At 38.2% G+C, this 20,118-nt stretch overlaps 1 protein-coding gene across 12 annotated transcripts in view; it reads right to left on the reverse strand.

Annotated features, from left to right (window-relative positions):
- PARD3 (par-3 family cell polarity regulator) overlaps positions 1-20,118 on the reverse strand; it is a 441,459-nt gene that overhangs the window by 113,359 nt on the left and 307,982 nt on the right. For 9 of the 12 annotated variants that reach the window (XM_021542932.2, XM_021542928.2, XM_021542941.2 and 6 more), the window contains one exon: positions 3,417-3,527. The exons of the other annotated variants lie outside the window; for them this stretch is intronic. In XM_021542932.2, coding sequence (XP_021398607.2) covers positions 3,417-3,527 — 111 coding nt within the window. The remainder of the gene's footprint in view (positions 1-3,416; positions 3,528-20,118) is intronic. 12 annotated transcript variants of the gene reach the window in all.

Genomic DNA, 20,118 nt, shown 5'->3' on the forward strand with positions numbered 1-20,118 from the left:
ATATATGTAAAACAGCTGTAATCTGGCAAAGGACCAGAGCTAACTGAACTTGCCTTAAATCAGCTTCCTCAAGACTGCAGTATAGACTCTTTCTTAGGAGATTCAAGGTTGCCCAGTCTTGCCTCAAGTTTTTGACTGGTGCCACTGCTGGGGAGAACCTTTCTAATGGCACAGCAGAGCCCAGCCAGATTTTAAGATCAGTGCTTGGCAGATACTCAAGGATAATGCAAGCACACTTGTTTTTGTGCAGTAAACCAGTGTTAAAGCACAGTGACATGGGGCAATGGTCTATGGCCATTTGGAGGATTTACAAATACCAAGTATTTCACAGAATTTTTGGCAAGACTAGTGGGTGGTCTCATCAAGTACACATCTAATTGTTCCAGTACTCCTTGTTATTGAAAACTAGCTGTATTTTCAACTAGATAACATCCTTTTTCATTCAAAATTACTTTAAGATTGTCAGGTAAACATACACCATATACATATATATCCAACATATATAGGATGTAGCTTAAGAGATACATAGCTTAAGAGAGACACTCCTTAACCAAAGAATCACAGAATCAAGAAATTATTACTAATAATATGCCTATGAAAGGTCATTTTATTAATTTCATCATGGTAAACTGAAATGCATTAATTTTATAATTTGTCTCATAATCCATATGAATGCTAGGTTTTAAAGAAAATACTACTGTAAGCACAATACTATTAAAATTAATAATTCCATAAAATTGTGGGCATGATTGATTTTTTAATGGGCTGTTCACTTGTTCTCTGACCCCCCCTAAGGATTTTTGCTCCTAGCTTCTCATACATAGTAAATTCATTAAATTCAACCTATTTTCCCGAAGCATTGCATCATTTTAGAGGTATACCAAGTGAAATAGAACAAGTGAATTGCACTGCTAAAAAAATTGAGAAGACAAAATCCCACCGAAAACAAAGTTAAAATAGCAGCCATTATGAGCCAACACTGACAGTAATATTTTACTGTGTCTCCTAGTAAACATTTTGAGGGATTGTTCAGTTAATTTGCAAGAGTACTCTTCATTAACAGCATGTATCTAACATCATTATTTTACAGGATCAAAAGGAAACTGCAATCTAACTGCAACAACATTTAGTCTCTATGGACCAAATCAACATGTGAATTTTTTAGAAACATAAGGAAGCACCTCACACATTTGGTTGCTATTTTATTATCTTTTATTAGTTGTACATGCGACTACCCCAAAGAAGTTGCATTCTCTTATAGACATAACACAAAGGAAAGCAAATACACAGGGAAAGAGAATAATGGGAGGATAAGGACCCATGTTACTATAACATCAAGCTGTTATGAAGTTCTGGCACATGCATTTTCTGCAGTTTCAGTGAACATATAAAACTGTTTTTATGACACATGAGGAGTGAGATTCCAGGAAAGATTCAGATTGGTTAGCATAACTTGATGGACAGGGATTAGGATTTGCTCCATGCATTGGGGGCTATACAAATAATTTCAGAATTCTACCTTGGTACCCAGCGTGACTATTGCAACCTCTCTTACATCATCACATGGACAGTCTATACTCTGACCATTCTTACTGAGAGAGACAGAGAGACAGAGAGACACAGAGAGAGAATGAAGAGAGAGAAAATGTTACTAACTCAGGCGTCAAGTTCTTCTTTTTATAAATGTATATGGCTGATTTTCTGGGAACCTAATGTTACTAAGAAACCCTAAGGGCCAGCTGAGGCTCAGCAGTGTGTGAAGCCAGGGCACAGTGTGGTGCTTGTCTGGCCAACCATCCCCTGCCCTGAGCTGGGCAGGGCAACCGAGGCAGCTTTCCATGGCTCTGCACCTCTGGCATGAGCTCTGTGGCTGCTTCATCCATGTGAAGGGAAGCTGGCTGCACAGACAGCCTCATCACTTATTTCCTTCAATTCTAGCCTTTCTCTTACCATTTAATCTGAAAGCACTTTACTTTTAAAAGCAGCAATAAATTTAATGATTCTGCCTCGCTTTTGTTAAAAAAGAAAAAATAAAAACCAATCAGACTAGCAAAAAACATCCAGGCACTGTAATCCAGCCACCTTCTATAATCAGAATGGACGGACAAAGACAAGAATAAATTTTTTCATCAATTTATGACAGTATATCTGTTAAAGAGTAAAAAAAATCCCATGATGTAATCTAAACAGATGGTCACAAATGATAAAGTTTCTGGAGTTTAACAAGTGAAACCAATAAACACACACTCCCACCCTGTCTTTACTGTAAATCACTCAACCCTAAAAGAACTGAAAGCAAACGATTTTAGGTTTAACTGAGGAGTCTACACAAGAGTTACAGTGGCTCTCTGTTATACAGTGGCTCTAATATTCTCTACTGAGCTGTTTGATGAAGCCACCATTCATGAACTTTTGTTCTTATTTGCAGAAGACTAAGGTGCCTAAAGATTGTAATTAAAGAGATCATTATGACTAATAGGTGATATCTCCTCTACAAGGATATGAAAATTTCCCTCCAGAGTTTCTGCATCAGTCCTAAACTTATGGTGAGCTATAGCATGAGTTTTAGATAAATAATTCTAATGTATAGTTCACTTTCACTGCTAAATGTGCCTGACTCTAACATCCAGCAATCAAACTTTGTAAAGTTTGTCTCCTTACTGAAGTGATGTCTACTCAAAGAGGTTGTCTCTCAACTCACATCTCCCAGCATAACTTAACTAATAACCTACGCTTTTCAAGATTTTGACTAAATTGATCTGAGAGACACCAGAGTCTAGGGCCCAAATATCTAGGACTACAAGAGATAGGATGAAAAGTAGACTGGAAATATTGAGAAGAGCATATGACATATATATTATTTAGTTTTTTTATGTTAAGGGAATTTGACAAGGAAAAATAGAGGTGCTCACCACTCATTTTTACATTAGCAGTTTAATATATATATATATATATATATATAATTCCATAAACAGACTGCATGGCACATAAATAGACTGAACTCCAGTGACAAATATACTGGTAAGCATAATTTTTATGTTTCTCCTAAATTTATCAATGAAAAATCTAGATATGCAAAACTCTGAAGAAAAATACAAAACATACTTCATTCTATATAAATATATGTTTTCTGAAAATGTCAATAAAATCAGTTATAGAATATATAGAGAAAGCATTTAATTTTATTACTTCAGTCTCCTCAATAAGAAAGGGAGCTCTACGTCTATAAAAGATGCTTAACACAGCCAAAGGAGCTGTTCATACTAATGTCCAAAATAAATCCAGCTTTGTCTTGTTATTTAAAGTAATAAACATATCAACATCTGGAAGATTTCATCAGTGAAAATTGAACTTCAGTTATTTAATTTAAAAAACAAACTCTCTCTATCAAGGTTTAAGCAAATACTGAAGTCTACCTCTCCTGTTCTTGCTTCATTCGTATTCTCTCCTCTTCTGAAGTAAGAGCTTCCTGCACTTTTATTTTACCAGTTTTCTCACTCTTGTCATCTTTGCGATGTTTGCCAAACCTGTTAATAACACACAAAAAAAGAATCTAACTTGTGACATGAACAAAACTGTATTTTCCTTCTTCCATGACAAAGAGAGTTCTCCCAGAAGGACTGCTGGGAAACCAGGAAGGGAATGTGCAAAGACCTCAGAATCTCAATTTTTAGTATTTTCAGGCTGGTTCCAGGTTGTTGTTTTTTTTACGTAAATTTTTTTGTTTTTATTTTCATTTCACTCCTCTTAAAAGTTTATAGAATTCCTCACTGAAGAACACAAAGAACAAAGAAATAATAATTGGACCACATTTCTCTTTTATGCCAGGATTTTGGGGCTGCTATTCTTAAACAGAGTCAAACAATGTTTTAGAACAGCATCTCTGCCTGAGGACACAGCTCAGGTTTGCATTAAGCAAAGTCTTCCCCACTTTGGAGAGGAGAGAGGGAGTTGCAGGTCTGACAGCTCCTGGGGCAGCACTGGCCCCTGCACCCTGCAAGGTCCATTTCACCACACAGAGGACACCATTCAAAACTGCCAATTTATTATTTTTCAGCATCAGGGGCTCTTATTTAAACTTTATACTCATCACTCTTTCCCCAAGGGTGTTCCAGTGCGGGAGGGTGAATGGAGGGATGGAGCAGTCTGGGCTGTCCTAGACAGAGACAGGCACTGCAAACCCAGGGTTTGCCCTCTTCACATCTCCACTTCCCCTCTAAAGGCTACATTTCAAATATACTAGGTTTCTTCCATATTTGCACATTCCACTGTTTTCTTTAAACTTTCAGGGAGTGAAGAATCTGGCGTTTGAGATACTCAGTTATTATTAGGACAAAATTATTCTTATTTCTTAAGACATTTCTGACCTGTTCTGGAAGGAATGGGTATAGAGTGAACCAAACAAACACTTCAATATAACCTTTAAATAGATCTAAACTTAAGATGAGAATTTTCTATTTAAGGCAGAAGGGCTAACACATATCTATTAAACAGTATAGCTACCAATTAAATGTGGCATCATTTATCACACCAAAAGCAGCAAGAATTTTACTTTTTTGTTATACCAAATGCTGATCTGAGAGTTGACTGAGTCTGTGGCACTTCACACTCAGGTTCACATCAAAAGTGAAATTAAAGCATCGAGACTTGCAATCAAACATGCCTAGCAATAGTGCCAAAAGGACACCACAAATGCTCATGGACAGTAAAATAAACCACAGAGTTCTTAAAGCTTCCTTCTGACCTGTTAATGTAACATCTTTAAAATATTTCCAGTTCACCAGGTATTTATAATACTTTCCCATTTGATTCTAGGTTCCTTTTAACTCTAGGAAAAAGACATTATGGGGGTTGAAGATCCACCACACAGCCACCCTGCAGAATTATTAATTTCTGGCCATTCAATCAAGAGATATTATTTATATTACGTAATCATGTTTACGGCTCTTAGGGCAGCTTTTAAAACCAAAACAGAAAAATACAGCATAGGAGCATGTACATCAGCTTTAAAAACTGTTAGCCCGTTCTCTACAAAGATTGCTCATTTCCAAAGTAATTCAGGCATCTGGAAACTAAAACTGTTTATTAATAGCCACCTGAAAAGGGAATAGGCAGAGGACATGATGGGGTTAAGAAATGCAAAATAGGGTGTAAAGTTAAAGTCTCTGATTTTATAATGTCATATGTGAAACCTAAATTCAAAACACCAACATGTATCTTTTAAAACATCCACCTGTTTATTAGAGAGTAAAGACAACCATTATACAAAGCATTTACACATATGACACAAGAAATTCAAATCAAGTTCTGGATGTTGTACACCCGACAAAAGAGACTGTTTAATTTAAAATAGCCTTAAAACCTCTAGCCTAGAGAAGGGTTTTGGCAGAAAAACAGTGGAACTGAGCCACTCTACTCTGATACACAGACAGTGCCTGAGGTGGCAGCATGGGTCTGACCAACAGAATATGCAGAGCTGTAAGGAGACAAGCAACATATGTGTCACTCTAGCACAGCATCTCTGGGATGTTCACATTTGCTTCAGTCTCCTGTCCTTCCCCAACCCATTTAAAATGGCAAAGTAAAGGAATCATACTCTGGAGTACCCAGTTTATTTTTGAAAAAGAAATAATTGTTTTTAAAAATGGGGGAAAGAGGAGGGAAGAAAAAAATTGAATTAGTTATTGCCCATTAGGTTTTGGCAGCAAAATAGAATTTCTGCCACCATAGATCAATTCATTGCAAGTATGAACAGATATATAGTGAAATCAATACCTTATTTAAAAAAATAAAGTACACAGGAAATTTCTAATAATCCTTGTAAGCAATCTAGTAAATCTCTGGTCAGGCTGCATGATTGTGAGGAGAGCACTTCTAATGTTAACATGTAATGCAAACCTAGCAGAATTCAATGGTTAGAATTTGCAGATCAAACCATGCAGGTCCAGAGCACACAGAGCTCATGTGCATTCCCGCAGAGGCAGAGGTGGGCTCCACACATGGAGCACTTGGAGCAGCACCAGGGCTCAGTTTGCTTTGAGTCATGAGCAGGTTGTGGCAACAACCCTTATTCTCTTCAGGGTTTTCTTCCAATCATCCGGGAAGTAATGTTCCTTCTGCCCCTGAGGACCATCCTGATAAAAGTCTCTGGAAGACAGCTCTGGTTCTTTCCCAGGCATTTCAGAGGGTGGCCACACTGTTCCCACTCTGACTGGAGACTTCCCAGTGCCCATCTCTGACAAGCTCAGTGGTCATCCCAGCAGTGGACAAGCCTGGCAGAGTATGAGCCATGGTGGTCTTGCACAGGTGCCTTCTCTGGACTTTGTCACCCGCAGAAATGATCTATCTGCCATAATCACCACTGCCTGTAACAAGTGTAGCAACGTTAACCACACTGTCCCTACACTGGGACCTGGAAAAACAAACACCATCCTCCCCCCCCTCCCGGATTGTGGCTTCGTGTTTCTAGCACAATGCACAGTTGTGTTAATTGTGGCTTAACAGTCACAAAGCTTTGAGAAGATGCTAAGACAGCATCTCAATAAGATGCTGAAGAGCCACAATTGAGAAAGGTGCTGAAAAGAACTGTGATGGAGATAGATTTGTACACCCCCAAACACTGCCTTTATTTCTGTAGGGGCAGCCAATACTTCACACTATAAACATAATTCTAAGTCTTTGGTAAGATTACTCTTGCTAGCAATAAATGTGTTTGTTATTTACTTCTATTAAAAGTGTTAGCTTCATGAACAATGATTTACAGTCATAATGAATCCCACAGTCCAAATCAGCATCCTCTCCACCAGATTTATAGCAGACATTTATAAATTATTTATTTAACAGTCATAATCAAGCTAAGTTTAACTACAGAAATGCAACATCCAGCAATGCTAAGGCACACCATTAAAGCCAGCTGTTAAACTGTACTGTGGTGTGACTACACTGGTGTCAAGCTATTGAAAATCACCTGTCCTAATTTCTTGAGGTAAATGTTTCCTACTCATATAAATGATGTTTCCTTTTCATGAATATTAACTGAAACAGGACACTTAAAAATAAGACTATTCAGACCACTGATATTCAAGCAGTCTATGCAATATCCCTTAAAAACACCAAAACCACATCCCACAGTTACAGTGCACTGTCTCCACAGCCAGAGGTAAAGCCCTTTCTGCTGCTGTTTGGTGGCTCTTGTTTAGTTGTGTGAGTCAAAAGTCTGGGTCAGGTCCCCAGAATCACTCCCAGGACATTCAACAGCCTGAACTGAATGCATTGGTTCAATGCAAAGATCTGGCTTACCTGTGTAAAAGTTCCACCTCCCTACAAGTGCAACTCCTTTAGTCCCTGATTTGCCCCATGAACATCATGTGTTTGACACCTTCCCTGCAAGCCACCAGGCTTGCATCATTGTGAATCTTCCCTCTTTACTGCTCGGGTACTCAAAAGGAAGGAGAGATGGAATTAGGATGTGTGTCCCATACATGACCCATGGCAAATTTGGAACCTCACTGCTTCCAATAATATTTTTTCCATAATCTGTATATTGAAAGGCCTGGTACACCCACATAATAAGTTCTCTCACTGAAGTGACTGCTTGCTCACTGAGAACAGCCTAAGACTGAAACTTGTGAAGTGCAAAGGTTATCTCCCTTGTAAAGCAGAAATCACCATCCATTTGTGCTGTGTCACACAGACTGCAGACTTCTGCAAGGCCTTGAGGACACAGCCAAGTGCTGTGATCCCAGCCCTGCTGCTCCCTCCCCAGACGCAGGAGCAGTTCTCCGCTGTGTGCAGCTGCTTACAGAGTGCCTCCAGCACTTGGTGATTTTCAGGCGCTTGTCTGAACCTGAGATGGTCTCATTCTCACTGCTGGGGGCTGGCTGCTGGGATACTTGTTGCAGCTCTCACAAATGCAAATGAAATGACAACTTTCCTTCTGATACAGATATGAAAACTCCATCGCTTAGCATCTGCACAGCAAGGCTCCTTGTATTAGTGAAAAGGAGGACAGTGCTTTAAAACAAAGGTAGAAACTACTGATCTTGGAATTAAAACCCAAAATCATACAGAAAAGGATCATCTGTGGCTCTGATGTGTCTTGAGAATCTAATCCCAAGCTCTTTTCTTTTACAATGTTTGGTGCCAACAATTTGACTATGAGCTATAAAAGCCCAGCCTAAATCACTGCACAAGACACCAATGCACAGACACAGGCCACTACATGATGTGCAACCAAATTACACACATGACTGCCTCACCAAGTCACCACACTCATGAGGAAAACAGGTCTAAAGCTGGAGCTATACCATATATACCTATACTATACTACTCTGAAGCAACTGCAGCTACAGAAGCACAACACTGTGGGAACCACTTGCCTCAATCTCAATTCTTAGAAGCAGAGCACAGATGATTATTACTCAGAGTAGAAAATAAAAGACAAAAGAAGAAGTGCACGTTTTCCTCCAAAACCCAAGTGATAAAAAAATTACCATTCTGTTCGTAAATACCCTTTCACAGATATAGCTTAATACTTCGTTCAGGACATGAACTGTATGGTTATAGAATAATCTCTCCGTAACACTAACAATGTTTACTTCATGTAACAGCTTGTTTATTTAGCAGCTTTATCATTTAAACCCTGTTATAAAAAGTAGAGCTAAAATGTAGTTTAATTTTATTTTGTAGCTGCACCAGCGAAGAAAAAATTTCTATGACTAATTGAAATACAGGTTGTAAATTAAAAATACCCTGTCTATCCAAGAGTGTGAGAAATTGATGAAAGAGAGCGGCTGAAATCTTGTTCACTCTAATTGCCAAGATACTCCAGAGTTCTACTTAATTTATATGTTCTTAATTCTCCTTTTACATTAAGAGTTGGAGAAAGTTTCAAGACAAGTGTTAATGCTCAAAGCCATATTCACAGATCCACTGACTTAATCCTTAAATTCAGCCAAAAACAGGAATCACAGTAAGCAAAGAAACTGAAAATTGTAAGAGGACCATCTTCTAAACATATCTCTAGTACATAACAGCCAAGTCATATCAGAGGAAATGACCATTCTCAGACTTGATGATACTGGCTTGTCACATTATTATTAATAAAAAGATGAGAACACAGACCTGTATGCCGTAAGCTTGACCCTCAAATAGGAAATCGCATGAACTTTGGATAAGCTAATCAAACTAAAATGAATACCCAAACCTCTCTGTCAGCTGGCTCACTTTCAAGCTTACTTGCTTGAATGACTGCCACCAACTAGGAGGTGACCTAATCCAAAGTCTATCATGCTGAACAGAGAGGCACTGACTAACAAGTGCCTTCGGTGGCTTTGGGCCAGTGCATCAGAGCAACTGAACAGCATGAGGCTCAACAGAGAAAACAGCTTAGCAGAACATTTAAACAACAGGCTCAAGCTACAACATGATGCCATATATATAGAAAAATACGTGAAATGTACATAAAGTACACATGTAGGCAAAAAGAATATGTAAATGATTTTGCATAAATCAATATAAACACATATAGGACAAGTGAAGCAAGAAGTAACAAGTGAAGTAACTACAGAAATTTCACATTTACAAGTTATCTCAAAAGTAGATTCAGTTTAAAAGAATATATGTCAGCATCCTTGATACAACAAATATAATACACGTGTAATCTGCTAAAAGGATTTTACTCTGATGCGTTACTGATGAGATCATTGTCGTCTGCCAAATCATCCACATATTTCATTAAAATAAAGAGCTACCGAAGAAACATGCATTAGTTGATTAATGAAAAAACCACAAAAATTGATTGAGACAAGTTCAGTAGCATTATGTTCCTTAATAGAAAAAAGACCATCATTAAAAATTAACAATTGTTAAGTGTCTTGAGCTATTTTGTCAGAGTTTTCTAGCTTCAAGGCATGCTCTTTCCCCTTTGTAGCAACAGTATTCACACACACAAACACACACATAATGTAAACACTGCTTGAAAGATTCTACAATGATTTCTTTTTCACCCTGCTGTATCAGCAAAATCATAAGATTTATATTGCAACATATTATTAGGACACACAAAACCATTCTGTTGCTTAAACAAAAACATAGCACACAAGCAAAAGCCACCCTCTTTAGTGATGACCTGAAACTTTAGAAGCCTTCCCTTCCAAGCAAAATTGTGCAAGTGCTATTTTTAAAAACATGTTTTAAGTGTAAATATTTACATATTGGCAATAGATTTCTAGAAATAATCTGTTATCACATGTTACTAATCAAATTAGTAGATCCAATTATACTTGTTGGGAGGGAGTGGAATGACTGCTGGAGTTACTCAGCAGCAGCACTGTCCTGAGATGACACAAAAGCACTGATGTGCAGGCACCTTGATGCAGAGCTTGTGGGCATAATTAAAACAGACATTGGTAAATTCATTTTCCATGGATCTCCTCACCAATGTTAAAACTGATAAAGAAGCAATCCTGGTGCAACGTCCAGCAGAGGACCCCTGCCAGGAGGGTTCCTGGAGAAGTCTGCTGTCACAAACCAAGAAAAGCACATTACAAAAGGTCATAGGTAATGAAAATTAATACTCTAGAAAGGTACACCTGTATCTCTTCAGGCCAGTGATATTTGCCTTCAAGCAATAAAGAAACTCACATGCTCAGCCACAAACACAGAAATTTAAAGCACTAGAACCAAAGTGGCTATTACTGCAAAATATCAGCTCTAAGTGTCCACCCTGGGCCTGAATACTGTGAAGCACGTGAAGGTCTTCTGTGTTCTATTCACATATTTTGTCCCAGCAGCCTCCATATCACTTTCCAAACATGAAAAAACCGTTTATCAGCCCCAATCAAGGGGGTGTTCTAGTACATCTCACCAAACTAGGTTTACTCAAAAAGAACAGACAGGACGGCGCAATGCTTCACGTACAACAGCGCCGGTGATTCCCACAACAGCTTCCTGGAAAGAAGTGCAAACAACATATGTGATCCATAACTGCTTCCAGCCACTGAAACGTAATCTGCCTGGCTTTGTGAACCAGTATCCCAACTTTGAGGAAAATGGGTATGATGCCAAACTAAAGACATGTCATGAGGTTTCATTCAATTATTTTCCTAAACAGTTTTGATAACATTTCCTGAAAGGCATGACACAACAGGCAGAATATTATTCACACCAAGTCGCTCTCTTTTCACAACTTAAGCATTTGTAATATTTACTTCCAGCATAAAATGGTGGAACTTTTAAAAGCAGATTTCTTTTATGGAAAGACCATCTGTTTGCAAATTTCTAAACAGAAGATAATCTTCTTGCATTGCTACTTCTGATTGCCTGAAGCTAGTTGAAGCCATGGACAGCTCTAATAAATAAATAAATAAAGCACAAGAAATCAGAAAAAGCCCTAGCAACTTCAAACTACTGTAGTTGAAAAACAGGCTGAGTTCAAAGAAAGTATCAAAAATTTGACAATGATGCTATTGGAAAGAAGGCAGCAAGACAGCAGAGATGTCCAAATCTACTCAGTAAGCAACACCACAATATAGTAAAAGTCACCATAAATAATTCATATTCATAGTGGTCAGACAAAATCTGTTAAACTGGGGATTGTGGTATCCCTGAAGGAGCCAGGAATATAAAAAAAAAATCTTCTGCTTAGGTACAATTTTGTTAACAGTCATCAGTGATGAGAGCAACCGCAGAAGTAGTACATGACATTTTAATGGACATTTCATAACAGTCTAAGCATTTTAAAGATTGTGAACAAAGCTCTTTAATGTAAGGTATGTATTAAAAAAAGAGAGTAGTTATTGACCACAGCTACTTGCCCCAAGCTTGAATTTGATACACTGTGTGCTACTTGTCATTGAAGAAAGTAGCTCATACATATGACCCAACCAAGCTAATTCAATATTTTTATATAATATATATTCTAAAAATATATAATCTCAGTTGGCAACATATCCTTTTATACTGTGATTTAATGTACTTAGAAATTCTCTTGTCACCCCTCTCACACAGAATGTGCCCTTCAAGACTGCAGTGCCCTGCTCTAAAATGCAATACTGGGCAGTAAGATACTAAACAGTAATTGAGAGACTGTAAATACAAATTACAAAAAACACAATAAAGCCTCACATACAGAGTAAAGAGCAGGCTCCTGAAGAAGCCTGAGTGAAGGCCTGCAGTATGGTAACTCACAGACTGCATACATAAAAACACACATACAACTCTCTACTTTGCAATACATAATAGCATACGTAGAGTAACAAAAAATTCCCAAATTCTCAGTAGCAACAACTGCCACTATTAACAAGTTCCTGGAAATCTAAAGTACAATGTCGTCCTTCTTCTATAACATAAACAATTTTTCTATGAAGAAGTAAAATCCTCCATCCCAGTGCTACTGGGTGCCAGGTTCAGCCCCCATCTCTGGCTCACACTGTGCCAAACAGGTGACACCACCTTACCCCAGCTGCCCACAGCTGCCCTGCACCACGCAGCAAGGTGGGCAAGCTCTGCTGCTGCATTTGTCACACTCCACAGAGGAGTTTAAAAATTGTGGACCCTTTGAGGTATGAACAATACTACATTGTGTGCCTCTAATTACTGGTGTCCACTACGGATCCTTAGAGACAGCGTTTAAACCATGGCTACTCAGCAACGCGTTCTCTCCACAACTATACTTCTAATTCCTGCTCTGTTCATTTTAATGCATTATTGTTTCCAAATACAATGCTTCAAATTGCAAATTATGTCTGGCTCAAGGGCTGATTATGAGAAACACTAGCACTTCTGCCTCTGTGTGAATAACTCTGATAATAATGAGTGATTGATTGAGCTCCAAGAAGTCCAAATGATGAGAAGGGTCAATTTGAACATTTTTATTAGCTTCTTTTGTTAAATCTAACACTTTGCCAGGCCAGAGACAAATACTGCATCTGGTTACCATGATTTTTTGCAACCCTACAGAAGTACAATTTAGAAAATTGGTACTGGTCTAAAGGCAGACCTTATAAGAAATGCTAATGAAAGATAAAAACTCACCCATTTTACTAGCACTCAAGAGATGGCCAAAGAAAAGGAGAATAAAAAGTTGCAAGGGAAATTTGCTTCAAGACTTTCCTGCCAGAAAAGGGCAAAAAATTTCCCTCAGTAATACTAAGAGGCATCACAGCTCCACTTTACAACCAAAACACTTTGCTTAATAGGCCTGCCATAGGTAAACATGAGCTACATGAAAATCACTAAAAATGCTCACGAAGCACATAGAACAGCAGAGAATTAGGACAAAAAAAAAAAAATAAACAAGCTAGTTAGACCAGGAAATTGCAGTTACATTATTCCAAGAACTTAAGTCTTGTAGTTGTATTATATAAAAATCAGCAAACAAACTAGTTGCAGTTCATCCAGAACCTTCCGAAAATTAAATTTTCCCTACAGATCTCATTACCTAGAAATGTTAATACATCAGTCAGCACTTTTTCTGTCATTTACTAGAGAACTTTGTTCATACACACCTCCTAGAAAACAACCTTTGCAGGGTAAATTAAGCAATAGGTGATGTCTCTGTATGTTTAGCCTCATTCACATATTTACACTTACAGGAGGTAGAGAAGCCACAGACAATTCCCAGCAGAAGATGCAGTAAACACTGTAGGACTTGTGGGACAAGTCTAAATAAAATATTCCTACAACCAGACAAGTGTGCAGCTGTCATTCTCTTCTCTACAGCACCAAAAAGCAATTCCCCTCGCTGAGCTGCAGCACTCAATGCTGATGGGTGCAGGTTACAGTTCAGGGTCTTGTGTCTCATTCTGGGTTTCACAGTGCTACTCAAGTCTCCTTGTGGTTACAAAATAAAGTTTAATTCTATAACAAAATTAATAATGCCAACAGGACATCTTTACAAGCTACCCTGGAACACAATTCATTTAAGTGCCCTTGAAGTCTTCAAGACTAGGTTGGATGGGATTTTGAGCAACCTGATCTAGTGGAAGACATTCTCACTCAGTAAGGGATCTAGCAGAACTAGATGGTCTTTAAGTTCCAACTTAAACCATTCTGTGATTCTACCAATCTACATTATTATAGAAAACAGAGAGTAAAAGATAACAGGCACATTATTTTGAAAGTTTGCTACAAAGATAGTGCTATGACACAGGGACTTAGCCTGAACCAAGGCTCTGGGTAGTAAATATTAATATGCCACTGCTGGCTTCACATACTTCTGTCTCTTCTATCAGCTGATATTCTGCCCTGCAGCAGGAAAATTTAGTTTACACATGTTGTATCTTCTGGGTGAAGAATGAAGAGCAAGGCTTTGCTACACCAGAACAAACCATCTCTGGAGAGATGCAGTAAGACTCAGGTCTAAATACGACTCAGGTGGATCATTGCTGGGACAGCAGTCTGACAGCAGGTCCCTGCAGCAGCTGCTTCCAGAGCTTGCCCAGAGCTACCTGGAGCCCTGGAGATGCCTGGCATCCTGTAGCTGCCAGCAGTCAGAGCTTGCACTGTCTTCATGGTAAGAATTTGAAAGCAGTTGAAATAACTTTATTAGTGATTTACAGTGCTGATTATTTTAGGGTTAAGCTAGGAGCTGAGATTTTTTTCAGATTTGAAAGATGTACAAAGCAGGACTTGCTCAGGACTAATTACAGGCAAGAGATGTGGGGTGGTGAGTTGGGGTGGTTTGTTTTTTTTTTGGTTTGGTTTCAGGTTTGGTTTTTTTCCCAACCCATATAAATAAGCTACTAGCACAGAAAATCTCAGACCTGGACCAGCCCCATACACACTGACATTCTTGTTCTCATTTCTACATGCTCAGGCACTATAGGAAGGAAATGACTAGGCCTGTATTTATTTAGAAACCCAGAGCGATGATGTTTAAAATAAACCCAGACTTGACTTCAAAGATATCTGGCTCTTGAGATGTTCTTGAAATGATAACAGTTCTGCTCACGCTCAGTGTTGCACACAGTACACAGCAATTATCACTGCCATTTCACTATTTCTTCTGAATATATAGCCTAAAATAAATCTTAAAAAAAAAAAAAGCAACTACTAAAATGATACTGATTCTTCACATTTCCGTTAACTTATACAAGCAGTTTTCTTAGCAGTTTTCTTCCTTTGGGGTTATAAAAGGCAAATAGAACTAGCAAAGTATTTGGAACTCTACAGATGATACCAGGAATCCTAATGGTTACAGATTATAATATTGTAGGTATCATTACCTGCTCAGCAACATCAGAGAAAATAAATACTTTAATTGTCACACAACATCTGAAACTGCTGCTTGTGCCAACATGTTGTGCTCTGAATTTCAGGATTTTACCACTATGTGTTAAAGACAATGATAGCATCTATAACAACATTGTGAAACATTTGTGATTTATTCGTGGTATGCTGCTGTTGAAATGTCTAATAGCAGTTAAGCTTGCATACTAAACACACCTGGTGTTGAATATGCTGGAGGCACTTGCAATTGGTATAAAAATATACTACTTTTATTACTGTGGTACTCAAAATTGCTGATAAAGACAAGATTCTAGATGTATTTCTGCTATTTAATCTTCTTTTTCAGATCCTTTAAAGCTAATCTATAAACTTTGACACTGATTAGACATTTTTTTACCAAGCACTACTTGTAACAGCACGGCATGAAAAAGGAAACTACATACATTTTCAGTGATTCATCTATCCAACATCCATCCAGCATTCATCCACCTTCAAACTACACTCAACACCAGTATCTGGGAGCTCTAGCATGTTTTTAGCATACATATATTTCATATTTATACAATACAGGAAACATCACAGGACACCAAAACGCCTGGAGACACCAGCATGGACAAGGTACTATCCTATGTTTAAAATGAGAAAATAGCTCCTCTTGAAAGTTTAAGCAGCTTGCAAAACTCCAAGAGTTTTTGTACTGGAAGCCCAAAAAACATTAGGACTAACTATTCAGATTTCATTGACAAAGCTAAATCTATGAAGTTATTAGTCAGTTTACATTGACTGAGCTAGTTATTTATTTATAACAGAGAATTTCTCTACCAATACAGCATTTCCAACATACTTCCAACATAAAATACAAACTATTTAAAACAGTCTATCAGTAGTACACTGTTACATTTATTGAAATTAGTCAAGTTCATCAAGTAGTTTCATGAAGCTATACTAAGTTCTATTTCCTTTTTGGACTTGGAGCTACAAGACTGATAGCAGCAAAGTCCTTAAAAAAGTGTTAACATTCACAGAAACTAAGAATTTATCTTCTGCAAAAGCAAACATTTACACATTTACTGCTAACCACATCATCAGCTAGACCAAACATATACTGTAAAACTAGTTCTTGAATTCATTCCAGTAGGGTCTATTTTATAAACATCTACAGCCCTTTCTTGCACTTCTGCTTATTCTAAGTTTGCCCAGAAGTGGTAAAATTTAATACACGGTGGAACACTACATTAACTACTGAAATGTTATTGCACATCAAAAAGGTTTACTGCTACTTTGTAAACATGCTTACCTGAGTGCCATAAAATGCTGACATAATGAGTCAGATCTACTGCGGTGCACTGCAATCAGGTCTGGGCACTTGAAATGCAAAAGCAGCTCCTTGATACAAAAGTCATTTACACAATCTCTAAAAGACATTTTTGTATATGGCATACTTCAAATTTTGTAGCATTTTGGAATTAGGTAAATATACCCCAAATTATCAGTAACAGGACAAATTGCCCAGAACAGAATGTGTGTACACATTGTATTTTGTACTTGAGCACAAAGGCAGTGTCTCAAGAAACCCCTGAGCTACAGATCAGTGAGGTCTGGAAGACAGACCTGGGAAGAGCTGGTCACCCAGCTCTGGTATCCCAGCCTTGGGAGCTGCAACTGCTCAGTGTCAGAGGCAAAGGACAGGGATACAGGGACTTCCTGGGTACCAGTTAACTCTTGTGTGACCAAATTCTTACGCTCTTATATTAAATCCTAAGGAATCAACCAAACGTGAGTGGAATTAAAAACAACTCTTCCTCCCCCTCCAAAAGTAAAATAAACTTCCTCCTTTTATGACTGGCTGAACTACAAATGCCTGAGGTTTTACTTGATATATGTACTTTGGGATGAAAATGGAAAGTATTAGCATTAATACAACACTAATTTTAGATATTTAATGAGAAACAGGTGACATTTCCTGGTGTAGCATGAAATAGTAGAAAGAAAGATTTCCGTAAACTGTTTCTTCCTCAATTGCACAGAAAATAATCACCTTTTCTAGCTCAGTGGATTATATAAGACACTATTACCACATCAGACAATCAGCTCAGTATCCCAATAGTTGCTTGTCCAAGACAATTTGGAGTAAGATGCTTGGAAGCACAATGGAAAAAAAAAACCCTCTTAATAGATAAATTATTAGTAGTATAAATTATTATTAGCTCTTAGCATGTCATGAATGTAAGGAGTCTCAAATACAGACTCGGGTATACTCTTGGGGTCCTGTGAGGGCAGCAGTCCTTGAGGGTAACACTGCATCACAAAGGTCCTTTAAAATGGCAAATTTTTGCATGAAAATCTTGTTGTAAATCCACATGTTCTTGATTCATGAGAAGCATACGTACATGCTGATTGATTCACAATTTTTGTACCAGCAATTATTCAGTGTCTCTTATTCCTGTCTTACCATGGACAAATACTTTTCACCAGGAGAGTGGTTAAGCATTGGAACAGGCTGCTGAAAGATGCTGCTGACTCTCCATCCTTGGAGATAGTTGAAAATAAACTGCTGATGAAGAGTTGAAGCTGGGCTGCTGTGAGTAGGAGATGAACCAAGCAGAAAACCTTTCTTGCTCAAATCACTAAAAGTGTAGTACTTTGAATATATCTTAATGCCTTGTGATTTTTTTTCCTCCAGAAGTCATTAACAGATTCAAAGTGGGAGAAATACTACTTCTATACCGCATTGTCACTTGTGTTTTTAATATTTCCTTCTCTCTTATTCTTTCTACAAAACTTGTGCTCCTCTTAGTTTTTCCTGAAGTAACAATTTAAAAGTCTAAATGAGACCTCTGAAAGCCTTATACCTACTATTTTACTACTGCATTCAGGGCACCACAGGTGCTCACCAACTATTTCTGTGCCAGTATATTCTATTCCAGAAATTATACACTGGTTTAATCACATTTTGCCATTTTCACTGAAGGGTTGCATAATTATGTCTTTAATGGCTATTTCTTTGCACAATAGTAGGACAAGTTAACATCTTATCAGGGGGCATCAGCCTGCCAACACAGCTCAAATACAGATCATTGCTCCTGGGAACTAAAATGCAGTAGTAAGTTGGAGCTTGCCTTTTAAAAAAGGATCAGCTGTCCTGCAGCCACCATCTTCAGTACCTTAAGAACATGTGATTTAACCACCTATGTTATCCCAGATACAAAACTATATTAGGTTGCATTTTTTTTCATCTAAATCAACATTCCTATACCTGTTTTTAAAAAGGATTTTCTAAGATGACTCTGCTTTAAAAACATAATCTACAGCATCCACAATATATACCAATGTACAGGTGCTATCAGTAGTGAATTAAACCTCTAAAGAAACTTTCCAAGAGATAATAAAACAAATGTCATTTATAGAGCTTTTCACCTAACAAATACTTCATGTCTCAAGACAGTATTTATTGAAGATGCTTTGTTATGGACTATGGCACTGCCTGTTTAGTCTTCAATTATCACATGAGGTGGAAGAAAAAGTTCCATTTCTATATGAGCTTAAACTGAAATTGACTTTGAATCTCTGAACTGTCAACAAATTCTTCCTTGAAAAGGCTGGCTTTGCAGAGATTATAAAGAAGGTGTCATGCTTGACACTTGCGTTCTATATTCATCCAGCAGGCCTGGAAGAGAAGTGTGCAGAACGGCGGGCAGGATGGTGGAGGGCTCAGCTGTCACCCTGCCTACCTCCCTCGCTTGCTTTGCAGGCAAAGACAGTGCTGAAGGTGTCAAAGGTTCTCTATTTAAAGTCGCTGACAAGCAAAGGAAGAACACTGGGAGAATATGTTAGCAGCCACTATGAACTTATCTCTAGTAACAAGTCATCCTGACACTTCTGGATGTTAGAAACAAGAGCCCTGATTCTATTGAAACTAAAAAAAAAAAAAAAGGCTATAACAAACAAACCCCCATACACTATACCACCATCAGATTTATAAGTTCAAGATTTACTCTGGGAAAATCCAGTGTAAAGAACACATAGAGCAAAATCCCTGCTTTCTGTCAGAGTGACAAACCAGAAAGTCACATATGATTATGTTAATCTCCCACTTCAAATCTCCCTTGTACAATTGCATACCACTGCTTTCTGTGTTTCGTTTAAGTCATAGAGTTTACTAACCACTTAATGAAGCCGCATTCCTTAAATCCCTGACAGATTATGTGAACTTGTTTGGTTTAGAAACATAAATTTGCCATTCCACTACCCCTTGCCCCAATGACATCTTAGTCTAAAGCAGTGTGTTCGGGGCTGCAAGCAATGAACACACCTCTCCTCAAAGCAACTGCCTCCACCGAGAGCAGGAAACAGGAAGGCAGAGAATTGCACAGAGAAAGGAAGGAGCACTGCTTGCCTTTCCAAAAGAGAAAAGTTATTTCCAACCAAGCTTATCTCTCTCAGTCCCTTATTTAGTTTTAATTGGAAAGAAGGAATTGAAGAATATGAAAATGATTTGAAAGACTCTTGTAAGAGTCCTGGGTAATCGTCTGCATCAAAGATGACAATTTGCTGCATGGCTGATTTCATTTGAAAGACTTTTCTGATGCTGTGTGTCACAGTGGCCAGCTGAAACTTAGAAAATGGATCAGGACAAAGTAGCCAGAGGAGCACAGAGAAGGTGCGTCAGCGGTACCCAACTTGCAGACAGTATGAGGTCGGTGTTCCTCTTCTAAAGTGAAAGGATATCCTGCTTAGATCCTGCATCCAGGATTATAGTAGGCTATGCATTTTCTAGCTGGTGGCAGAAGGGAGGAAGCAGATGTGGACTTAATGACAGTTGTGCCAGCTGGCTTGTAATAGCAGCAGGCAAAAACCAGAGCACAAACAGTCCCAGATTCCATTTAC

This window comes from Lonchura striata, chromosome 1, assembly GCF_046129695.1.
Source record: "Lonchura striata isolate bLonStr1 chromosome 1, bLonStr1.mat, whole genome shotgun sequence".
NCBI lineage: Eukaryota > Metazoa > Chordata > Aves > Passeriformes > Estrildidae > Lonchura > Lonchura striata.